This window comes from Perissodus microlepis, chromosome 20 (assembly GCF_051167445.1).
Source record: "Perissodus microlepis isolate ML-2025 ecotype Zambia chromosome 20, ASM5116744v1, whole genome shotgun sequence".
In the NCBI taxonomy this organism is placed as follows: domain Eukaryota; kingdom Metazoa; phylum Chordata; class Actinopteri; order Cichliformes; family Cichlidae; genus Perissodus; species Perissodus microlepis.
Window position 1 is genome coordinate 22,356,567 of NC_140480.1, and position 12,224 is coordinate 22,368,790.

Consider the following 12,224-nt stretch of genomic DNA (forward strand, 5'->3'; position numbering starts at 1 on the left):
ACTGATTTCAGGCTCAGAGATCCTGCGTCTGGAGGCAAAAACTCTTCTTTACGTCTCAACCACATATGCTGCACAGCCAGCATGCTGTGATCACATGACCTCAGGCACCTCCTGGGGATGTATGATTGGTGCTTCTCCATGCAGAGATCTAAAAGTAAAAACCAAAATATTAAAGTGAACACTGACGTTAAGGGGGATCCGCTGGACCTGAATTAGGAGACTTGGTTATAAACCTGCTGAAATGACACATTTTAAGACAAACAATGATTTGATGAGTGTGACACGATGAAGCTCAACATGGCAACAGATTTGAAGTGATTTAAAAGCAGGAGCAAACCTGAAACTGAATGTGAGCATCCAGAGTGAAGGCTAAGTCAAAGGTTACCCAAAGGTTAGGTTTCACATAGGTTTGGCAGATATGGCAACAGGACCTAGATTGCCCGTGACCTTTGGGACAAATCTGACAGGGCCAGAAACAGACTTGTGTTTTTCCCTTCATTGAGTTGAAGAAAATTGTCAGCCATGTCTAAGCAACATCTGTAGATTTGTCCTGTTTAAAATAACATTAGCTCCTGTTTCCCCCTGGAAATAAAAAAGAACATTTAAAATTGTCATAAAGGGAGGATTTATTTCAGGACGGTTGTATTAGTTTGAACTAAAAAGCTGATATTTTGTCATTTTTTTTCACAGGTTTCTCTGGTTTAAAAACAAAACTATCACACTCTTAAGAACACGATACCCTTTTCTTTTTCTTACTTCATTAAAAAAAAAACACATTTTCAAACAGTTATGGGCAGAAAGTGAAATTAAAATCTGTTCTTTTCATATTTGTGTATTTTGCTGCGTGAAGGTGTGGGCTGCTGCAGGTTGGCGACAGATTGTTGTTCATTAATGGGATCCCAACTGAAGATGGCACTTTGGAGGAAGCTCATCAGCTGCTCAGAGACTCTGCTCTGGCTAACAAGGTCACACTGGAGATTGAGTTTGATGTTGCAGGTATTGCACAGGAACAGTAACTTCATATTGTGAAATCGTATAAGCTTTTCCATTTTCCCTTTTAACATTGTTCTAAATCTCAATCAGAGTCGGTGGTTCCCAGCAGCGGCACTTTCCATGTTAAACTCCCCAAACGGCGAGGGATGGAGCTGGGCATCACCATCAGTGGTGGGTTTGTTGAATGCGAGACACCCAGAAGGGGGCAGTGTTGCTCAAAATGTTCGCATATTGAAAATCTCCCGTGAATCAATGTTCTGTGATCCATAAAAAGGAGAGAGGGAGAAAAAAAGCATGAAGCTCATACCTCATTACCTCTGAATAATACTGGCCTGTACCAACAGTCATCATTACTCTGTCTACTCTAACCATCTTTAAACAAAAAAAGACACAAGCAGGAAGCCAACATTGACAGGGCAACAAAACGAAAAGGAAACTAAGAGACTAAAATGCTTAGTTAGTTAAACTGGTTTAATCTTCATATCTTGCTGCCTGAAATGTCAAAAAAAATGTGTTCTGTTTTAACAGCGAGTAAAAAACCTGGCAAGCCGCTCATCATCTCTGACATCAGAAAAGGAAGCATTGCGCACAGGTATGTGCTGTCATCATGTTGAGCTCATAATGTTGAATGATTTATTAGTCCAGTTTTTTCAGGGCTGAGTCATACTGATTTTTTTTTATTTATTTTTTAAATAGAAGTCAAACTTCTAAAACTTCTCAACACTTCAGGGTGATCTAGGTTTTCTGGGGTTAGGTGGGATTATTCATTACAAAATTACATTTTGTCTATCCACTATATAACAAAAGCCTAATTGGATTGAGGTATAAAACCTGGATCAGTAGGCCACAGCAACTTCATTTCAGAAGGGCTCAGTGTTGAGTAGGCTGAGGGTGAGGTTACGGTCACCCCCAAGGATCCCACAGAGACATGAATCTAATAGGATTCTGACAGTGAGTCAGGAGGAGTGGCTGGTCCCAGTTTAACAGTTGTGATCCTCTTGCTCTTGGGTCCTGCAGAACAGGCACTCTGGAGCCCGGAGACCGGCTGCTGGCCATCGACTCGGTGCGTCTGGAGAACTGCACAATGGAAGACGCGATGCATGTCTTGGAACAAGCAGAAGATATGGTCAAACTCCGAATCCAGAAAGATGAGGACAACATTGGTACACGAACCATTTAAAATACATTGCACTGTCGGAGATTAAACCAGATTATCCCATTAGTTGTTTGGTTTGATGGGGGTCCTGGTTTGATGTCAGATATTTGTCAGTTGGTCGACCTCTAAACCTCTCGGGTGGTTTCATTTAATAATAATTAAAAAAAAAAAAAAAATTACAAGTGCTCCAGTTTATAAGAAAGTGAACCTTAAGAATAAAGGTCTCGACCCACTGTGTGAACCAGCGCATGACCACAGAGACTAACTGTTACCCTTATCTAGATCAGGAAACTCTTTGGTGCATGCAGGCAACCTCTCAAAGATTTGGGGTCACTTTGAAATGTCATTGCTTTGAAATGAAAAGCAGTTTGTTTCTGTTATCTGTGACAATAATATTGACCACACAGGAAATGACAATGAGTCTTGTCAGCAGTGTAGAGGTGACTCGGTGAAGATTATATCCTTCAAGGCAAGCAAAAAGGATAAAAAGGCCATTTGTCATTCACCACCAGTTATCTTAATCTTTTTACTTTATTGGCCTGTGTCAACATTTCTCTCAAACTCATGTTCCACATTTTCATGGATCATTAGTTGTCGCTCATGAAATATTGGATCGGTTTTATGCTAGATTTACAAAAGCAAACAAACATAAAAATGTGGTTTCATTTCATGAACAACAATTGAGTGACCTCAAACTCTTCTGTGGTGCATTTCTGGGGAAAAAAAGAAGCTCGTGTCTCACATACCCAGAGCCCGTGCTGGCTGACTGGTTCTTACACTGGAAAAGTTCCAGTTCTAATATTGTACGGTTTAATTTTTAATGTGAATACTTCCTATTATCAGTCGTTCTTTGGTTTATTTATTTTTTTAACAATTTATTGTAAGTCTTCATATCTTGAGTGTACATTATCCTCTGTCCCTGCATGCTGTAGATGAGTTGGAAATGTCAGGCTCCATAATCTACACAGTTGAGTTGAAGAGATATAACGGACCACTGGGCATCACCATTTCTGGCACAGAGGAGCCCTTTGATCCCATCGTCATTTCTGGCCTCACCAAGAAAGGCCTGGCTGAGAGGTGAGTGAAGGGCAGGCCGTGACATGTGGAGCTGCAGGGGGGGTTCAAGGTGGTAGTACAAGAAAATGGCGCTGCATTGACCTTAAGCCAGGTCATCTCTTGAGTTGCCTCTTTCTTTCTTTTTCTTTTTTCTTTCCTAATAAATGAGACAGTAAACAATGGCTGGTTAGTTTTTTTTTTTTCCCTGTAACAAGACGCCTCTTTGTTTCTGTCTGGGTCAGCATACTGGCAGCCTGACAGCTCTCCTGGCCTTCTCTGTTGGTACTGTCTGGTAGATCTCTGCTTCATCTGCTCTTCTAAATCTGCAGGACTGGAGCCATCCATATAGGGGACCGAGTCCTAGCCATCAATGGTGTCAGCCTGAAAGGAAAGCCACTGAGTGAGGCCATTCATCTCCTGCAGATGGCCGGGGAGTCAGTCACCCTCAAGATCAAGAAACAAGCTGATCGTATATATTTTTTCATTTGTTTTTCATTGTTGGGGGAAGAGAATGAACCAAATTTTACTTTAATCGTTTTATGGATCTGAGACATTATTCCTAAGTAGATCCTTTATTTTTAAAAAAGACTGGGGCTTTTAAAGTCACTCTTTGAGTAAAGCAAATTCTTTTCAAATCTTTACAAAACACCTTGTTGACAAAAGAATTAAGAGATGAGGGACACAAAAGGCAGAAAATAAATGCTTCTGCTGCGGAAGTGTTGCAGTGTTTTACTCAGGTGGTGTGAAAAAGTGCACATCTTGTTTCATGCCAGCTCACTGTCCATTCCCAGAGTCTGACGGCCGGCGGCCTTTAGAAAGAGAAGCTGCGTTTTTGAGCGACGCAGAGGATGACCTGACAGACTCCCAGAAGACCAGTAAACACTCAGAGCTCTACTCTGCCACTATACCCAGTATAGACTCTGCCATGAGCTCCTGGGATAGCTCGGGGTTTGATGCAGGCTACAGTAGCCAAGGTGAAATCTAATGTTCACGAGCAGTCTTCAGATAAACCATATTCTCCTGCACATCTAATGAGATTATATTTTTCTTCATTTAGGGACATATCTTCACAAAGGATCCGACATACTGCTCAACCCAAATGAGTGGAGGCGCACAAAGCACAGGAGCCAAACCACTTCCAGTTCTGCAGGCCTAGTCCACCACACCTCATTGTATGATGGGAGATTCACAGAGGATGAGTGGGACAAGATACCTGGGTAAGTGCAGAGGCCCTGAGGTCCATCCCAGACATTTAGTTTGGTGAATGTCTGAGGGTGGGTGATGCTGGTGCAGTTGAACAGGGACAGCATTAAACACAGTATTAGCAAATAAAATTTAAAAATCAGTATTTTTAACTGGATGAATCTGTCAGGACTGGCTTTGTGTGTGCAATTTGTCAGGTTGCAGCTCAAATATCCTTATTCAGTAACATGGACAACACCCAAACCCACCTCATCTGTCAAACATGTGCAGTTGTTTTTGCTCTTGTGCCTGCGTGGTCACACCTTGGTGGCTTCTTGTTTCCGACATCTTTGTCAGTTTAGCTTTAAGTGGTTTTCTTAATTCAATAATATGTTGTATAAGCAAACTCTCCTGTGATGTTTCCTTTCCCTGATCGTTAAGGTCACTGACAAAAGTGCATTCTGGATTATTTTGTCATTTTGTGTTGTATGCCTTCATGTTTTTGTGCTTTTTCCAAACTGTCCTTTTCTCTTCTTTCTCAGGTATTCTCTCTCTCATCTGCTTTACTAACTGCCCACAAGCTCTTTGGTGTTTCACATGTGTACATCTTTTTCTGTCACCCCTGTCCGTATACAAAAAAAAGTTTCCTCAGAAAAACATCCAAAGAGCCCAAGGATCAGCCTTATCTGTCTCGTCACACTTCTTCTTCTTTTTTTCTTTTCCCCCCTGAACTTTTATGTCATGTGCTTTAGATTTCCTGCTTTTTTGGGGGGTGACGTCACTTTGTGAATTTGAAGTCTTTATCTTAATCTAATGGACTCCTGCGGCTTTTGAGCTGTTACAAGAGAAAGATTTTACATTAAACCCTCACTGTGGTCCTGAGAGATTCTCAGAAGGACTCTTCAGCTTTGCAGCCCCAAAAAAAACTGCATTTCCCATGCTGCCTTTGTATGCAGCACCAACATCCAGACTGCAGGACTGCTCTCATGCTTTGGTTCCTGCATTGTCATAGATTTGTCAGCCCCCCTCGTTGCCATGGCACCCTGAACCAGGAAGACAGCTTCTGGTCCCAGGCTCTGCAGGACCTCGAGACCTGCGGCCAGTCAGAGATTCTCAGGGAGCTGGAGGTAGGCCCGCCTGTTATCTCCATCCCCCTTCTGTTTCGGTTTCCTCTCTAGCTTTGTCCTACTTGTGTGCTCTCAGACTTGCATTGGCCTAAATGAACATGCCAGATGAAGCATTATGATAACCATCATCGCTATAATCTGTTATTAAATCTGACAAGGCAAGCTGGGCACCTGCTGCCATGCTGACTGCAGAAGGCTTTTGCACAATGCCTTGGCCTCTAATCTATGTGTGTGAATCTAAATGAAAGTCTTTGTTCCTTTTAAATCATTTATTTTTTAAAACAAAAATGCTCTAATAATCCCTCTCTTGTCTTTCAGGCATCCATGACGGGTAGCGCTCTTAGTCTGTACCTAGATGAGACCAAAACAAATGAAGACTCAGTGTTTCCCTCTGAAATAAGTCCAATCAAGAGGGAAGGAAGCCATGGAGAAACTATAAACAAAAGCAAACTGAACATGTCAACTGGAGCTGGAGATGTTTCATCCAGGGTCAAAGGCGACAACTCTGAAAATTTGCTCCCTACAGCTCTGGCACTGCACAAGGTGAAAAAAAGGGTCACGAAATAATTATTTAATTTGAAAAAAAAAAAGTTATTCTTAAAGCTGTACAGTAATTACAGGTTGTGTGTGTGTGTGTGTGTGTGTGTCTCGTGTTGTCGTCGTTGTTTTCGTCCCAGCCTTTCTTGCCCCATAGAAAGTTTTGACACTTGTTGTTGCCATCATATTAAAAATTTGCTAATTTTTGTGAAATTGTAAAATGTTTAAACATTAGAAATGTTTTGTATCCTCTACTGTGAATAAAATGCAGGTTTGTGAGATTTGCAAATCATTGCATTCTGCTTTTATTTGCATTTCGCACAGCATCCCAAAATTTGTGGAGTTTGGGTTGTATGTGAGAGATCAGCTACTCTAACTTTGGATATCTCATCACACGTTCTGGTACATGAGACAATTTTTCACGAAAATCTAAGTTTAAATACAGTATCTCAAAGACTTTGCATTTACAAAATTAATACCTACAATGGTATCTTGCGTGTATCCGATTTGCAGGTTTTAAACTTGAGCTGTAGTAATAGGCCTGCCAGTGCACGCACACTTGATGAACATGGCACAAACGGCATGTTCTGTAAAAATCGTGGTGTAATGTGTGTTTATCTCTTTTACGTGACTTACCTCGTCGGGACTTGCTGTTGAGACAAATTCATGTGATGCTTTACCTGAGCATCTGTGAAACTTGTGACTACACGCCCACTGAGAAGTCTGTTTGGCGTCATATGTGCATTGCACCATGACTGGGAGTAATAGAGGGCATCAGTCCTGCAGTGTGGAAATTAACAATATTTTTAGTTGACACAACCTATATGCTATCATGGAAAAATCACCAAGTACAAGCTTAAACCTGCTTTATTTGGTTATGGTTAAAGCTGACGACCTTGTTTTAGGGAACATGGAAATTGAGAAACAAAGAGCCATGTGGCTGTGGGCATTGTAATTGTTTAGTCTTTACACAGGGAGTGGACACATTAAAAGACACAATGTACAGTCCAGAGCCAGGTCAGCTGTTTAAACTAGTTTCCATTCTTAAGTTATTGTCGGGTGTCCGGTTGCTTAGTTTAGCATTATGTACAAACAGAAAATGATCTCATCTAACTCTTTGAAAGGCAGTTCCTAATGCCAAGTACCAAAATATCTTGCAAAACGTTTTCCAGAGAAGTGATCACCAAGAAACGATAGCTTTTCCGTGTTTCATTCAGACACTCTTTACTTTGATGTTTCCCTTTTCAAGAAAATGTTTAATGTCAAAGTCGCCCTATGACTCAACCGTCAATGTCAGACCTGAGTTGTTTGGGTGGTGGTGGTGGGTCGTTACCTCTGCTTCACCTAAAGGCATACAAATATTTCTGTAGTGTTTTATTTTTCTTCACAAAAATCTATAGCTGGAGTACATCTTTCAAAGCCAATGAGGAAAAAGGTTCCAAATGCTGAAGAATGTTTTATCTATGACTGCAATTTGCCCTTTGTTTATAGGTGACTATAAGAAAGGATCGTGAAAGCCGTGACTTTGGTTTCAGTGTGTCAGACGGGCTGCTGGAAAAGGGTGTCTACGTGAATATGATCCGGCCTGATGGCCCAGCTGACCAAGCAGGGTTGAAACCTTTTGACCGCATTCTTCAGGTACTGTTTGCCTTTAAAACAAAAAGAAAAAAGTTTCACATGCTGGAAAATGCATTTGTTTTTTTGCAGCAAGTTGGGTGAGAACACTGAGACGTTTCATTTACACTCACCAGCTGCGTTGTTAGATACACCTTGATTATTCAGTCCTGCACCCCTCTCTGCAACTCTCTCTTCCAGTGATGCCCCCAAACCCTCCATAGTGACCGTGTCTGCTCCCAGACCATCAAAAAATAAACCAAAAATCTGCAAATAATGTTTTAAGCATAAAAATTCACAAACGACAAATTCACAGCAAGGTGAATATGCTTAAGTGAATCACTGTCGAATCAAAGCACAGGCCACAGAGGTAGGTAGCAATTTTTCACTCCAGCTTATTGACTAGCCAAAGACACACAGTCATAATTCATCTGAAAGCATCACTCTTGGGATTAGAAACATGACGTGGCATTACCTTGACCTCCAGTAACACTGTGAGGAATCCTGAAGTTGTTTTTGACAAGGATATGCTGTTCAAGGCTAATATTTTAAAAAAGGAAAAAAAAAAATGGGGGAAAAAAGCTTGTCTTCATATTAAATTCAGAATTAAACTTATAATCTTTCTCCACATGCAAGGTCACAAATACTCCCATTTTATCCCAAAGATCTCCTAGTGTTATGTCACAGCAATAGAGTGCTTATAGTTGCTGGGGTATTTAAAAGTAGAATGGAAGGCAGAGCCTTCAGCTTTCAGGCCTCTCTTCTGTGGAACCAGCTCCCAGTTTGGATTTGGGAGACAGGGAAACCACTTTACTTTAAACATTAGGGGTGGATGAGGTCACCCTGAAACCTACCTCAATTACACTGCAAAAGACTTCCCACTGAGTGTTTCCTCTTTACTCTGTTGCTACTGTTTATACACCACTTTGCATTTCATCATTAGTTGTTTTTATGAAATAATAGCTCTCATCCACAGTGAGTCCACAGTATTTTTTATCTCATCTCCCGCCCCTCATCCCCAACCAGTTGCAGCAGATGGCTGTCCTACCCTGAACCTGGTTCTGCCAGAGGTTTCTTCCTGTTAAAACAAAGTTGTTGTTTTTTGTTTTTTGTTTTTTTTAAATTGTTGGGGTCTCCTCCCTACTATTGCATGGTCTTTATTTTAAAATGCAGAATTGATGTCTAATCTGTGCAACACTTGACTGAAATATTACCAATAGTCATAGCGAGAGGAAGAGCGCACAACCTATTTGTGCGCTTAATCAGCTCCAAGATTTTTTTATTTTTGTTTTTTCCTCCCCTGTGGACCATCCACTGTAAACCCCAGTGGAGATGGTGCAATGTAATCAATGGTTTCTGAGATACTCAAGCCACCCCATCAGGTTCAAAGTCATTTAAATCCCCTTTCTTACCTGTTCTGATACTGTTTGAGCTTCAGTAGATTATCTTGGGCTTTAGGGGCATCTGGGGCTTTCGGTTTGTATTTACTATTTGTGTAGAAGTAAAACCTCCTTGGAAATGGTTGCTTCTAGGAATGTAAAATTAAAGTAAATGAAATTCTTTCCATTAAAGCACAAAACCTCGGCTTCTAAGGGCTCTCTAATGCCAAATGACTCTTTCAGGGAAAAGAAGTGTGTACTGAATAGTAAAAGAACTGGTTGTCATTTCCCAGGTGAACCGTGTAAGGACCAGGGACTTGGACTGTTGTCTAACTGTGCCCTTAATTATGGAGGCCGGAGACAGCCTGGAATTGGTCATTAGCAGGAATCCACTGGCAGCAGCAGACGCGGAGCTGCCAAACGACTGTGACGACCCCTCAAACTCACTGTTCTGCTTCCCCAACCACAGGAACAACATAGTTGCCCTCTGACCACAAAGAGAGATTCTAACTCTGCAGTGTAGGGGACCTCTCTTAAACACACACACACACCACGTGGTTAAGCCCGTCACATTGTACCTCTCAGACACACCTTCACACTCATTTTCAGCACTCAGTGCGCATCCACAGACTCGACCACTTTCTTCCCCTGAAAGCATCGCTCTCTGTCTCACAAAGTCACAAGTGCATGTGTTCACAATTGCCAGTTTTAGTCACTGTGTTCACATGATGCAGTTCTGGGGAGGCTCTGGCTTAAGGGCAGACTCCCCCACCCATTCCACCTCCACAGGCAAAGCCACATGCAGGCTTATATAACAGGGGAGTCATAGTGTCTGACAGAGCCAGGATGTCAAATACACAAGCCTCGGTTCTAGAGAGGCTCAAATGCTCAATGCATTCACTGCACAAGTTACCATTTTCTTTAATAGGTTTTCTCATTCAAGGACCAAAAACCTAGCTCTGTTTTTCATTTACACATTTGCAAATAGAAGCCCCAAATGCAGTATTTCATGTGCATGTAAAACAGTCATACAGAGACACAAAGGTGCGAGTAGGCTCGAGATTCAAGGAATGTTGCACCTATTTGAGTTATTTCACCCATGACTTGGCTCACTGCCCTCGTTTCCAGTCTCTACTCCACACTGCCTGCCCTAGAGATGGGACAGTGCCTCCAAATAGACAAATGCTGTCTGATACTTGTGAGTATCATTAGCCACATTTTAAATTCCTTTATGTTAATGTCACAAATTCATAGAAAGGCACTTAATTCTTAGTTTTTATTCATTTCATTGCTTCCGAATCACCCTAGATATCATGCGTTTTTTTTCTGTTGACAGATTTTCAGTTTCACAACATTTGCATTTTTCTTTTTTATTTGTGGCACCACATTTGCACCATTCCACTTTTAAGAGTTCCTATGTTCACATTTTTCACGTTACTGTATGACTTTGCATGTGGCATTGCACCAGAATGACTTGGGCACTGATGCTTCCTCAAGTGAATTACACCTTTTCCAAAAAGGAGGATGAAAAGTGTTTCATTCATCTCACTCAGCTGGCTATCAGGTTATTTTTCTCTGAAGTTCCTACCAATATGTGTAAGCATGTTAAGCATGCATATGACTTGTTCGGTGAGTAAGTCACTCCATAATAAGTATTGGAGTGTTATCAGTTTCCTTCAGCAGGATCATGAGCGCTTATCAACATGACACTGTTTTTATAAAAGCCTCTGAAGGAAATGTGACCTGCTGATTAAGCAGACTGCCTGGAAACAAGCATTTGTTTCATTTGGTGTGTTTGGCTCATGTGAACGTGTTTTGAGTTGGTCTGTAGGTTTCTCATAACGGGAAATTGCATCCGAGTCATCTGTGAGGCTGTAACCTCTTAATTTAAATTAAATGTCATATTTTTACAGTGGCCTGTTTTTAAGGTTTTACAGTAATTTATGCGTTGCCCCTTTTATTATAGCGTAAAATGTCATGTATGCAGTGCTTTATTTTTATTGACATGCACATCGCATGGTGTCTTGATGTAAGCTGTGATGCTGAATGTGATTTTTTTTTTTTTTTTTTTTTTTTTTAAACATCTACATCCTCCCCAAATATGTCAGGTATCATTTCATAAGAACTTGAAAAATGTATTGGATATTTTATTTTTGTTATTTAATTTATTAAGTAAGAAATGTATTTCTTTTTATGACAATAAAGTTATGAGATTACAGTTGACTGATTTCTGGTTTGTGGTTGTTAATTTGGTTGTCCCCGTGTGTTTGCATTAAAGCAATGAGTTACCATGACCTGGTTAACACTTGTACTTCAAGATGATTCAGGTTAATTCCTTGACACAGTGGGGACAACAATAAAATGACTGAGAAAATCCAAGTCTCTCCTGATGTTGCCCTTACTGCTAAATTACAAATATTGGAATGCTAACCATGAGTTCAGATGTTGAACATGGAAACCTTATGTTAGTATTTAATTTATGTAGAAGATGCAGTTTCTCAATCCAGAAGCTAACAGTGTCTTAAACTTGCATTCTTTTTAATGGCCACTAGGGGCTAATAGCAAAAAGAGTTCTCATCCTATTGAGGGTTTGCAGACATGTGACCACTATGTAATGTTAACTTACTGATGTGTATTACTGAGTATTGTTATGGTTGTAGGTTGAATGAAATTGAAGGACTACGTTACAATTTTCAGTTTTTCTGTGAAAACTGAAAATTGTAAAGCAAACCACAAATGGAGCCAGTTTGCATTAAAAGTTTGCACTGTGCCTCCGTGATTCAGCCAACATGTTTCAAAAGGCGAAGTTCCATTTGCAGTTACGACCCCTAGGCTAGTTAGCAAGTATTTGCAGGTAAACATTAAAACCTTTGCCACAGTTGCCAATCGGTTAGCAACTGGAAGATTTTTGGTGAAGTACCTTCTTTTCAACCAATTTCATCCAACAAGAGCCACCAACTTCCAGGAACCACTACCAGCCAGTCAGGGAATACACATGTTTCCTGAGCATCCAGTGGTTGCATCACTTCCAAGATGGTGGACAATTCTTGAGTAATACGAAAGACGTCAAATGAGAGACCTCAAGAGAAGTCCTATAGAAATCCAATGTTTGATTATATCACCTTTTTTTTTTTTTTTTTTTTTTTAAATAATCTCAAACATACTCTGTTTGAGAAGAGA

General features: G+C 40.7%; 1 protein-coding gene across 5 annotated transcripts in view; it reads left to right on the forward strand.

The window, feature by feature from the left end:
- Positions 1–11,267, forward strand: part of LOC146364499 (glutamate receptor-interacting protein 2-like) — a 31,708-nt gene extending 20,441 nt beyond the window's left edge. For 4 of the 5 annotated variants that reach the window (XM_084918190.1, XM_084918191.1, XM_084918192.1 and 1 more), the window contains exons 13-24: positions 851–996; positions 1,084–1,164; positions 1,522–1,585; positions 2,011–2,156; positions 3,082–3,226; positions 3,535–3,674; positions 3,997–4,179; positions 4,263–4,422; positions 5,400–5,514; positions 5,833–6,057; positions 7,543–7,689; positions 9,338–11,267. In XM_084918190.1, the coding sequence (XP_084774316.1) occupies positions 851–996; positions 1,084–1,164; positions 1,522–1,585; positions 2,011–2,156; positions 3,082–3,226; positions 3,535–3,674; positions 3,997–4,179; positions 4,263–4,422; positions 5,400–5,514; positions 5,833–6,057; positions 7,543–7,689; positions 9,338–9,535 (1,750 nt within the window). In that variant the 3' untranslated portion in view covers positions 9,536–11,267. Of the gene's footprint in view, positions 1–850; positions 997–1,083; positions 1,165–1,521; positions 1,586–2,010; positions 2,157–3,081; positions 3,227–3,534; positions 3,675–3,996; positions 4,180–4,262; positions 4,423–4,929; positions 5,515–5,832; positions 6,058–7,542; positions 7,690–9,337 lie in introns of those variants that run through there. The other variant, XM_084918194.1, reaches the window with a different exon arrangement.
- The last annotated feature ends 957 nt before the right edge of the window (positions 11,268–12,224 follow it).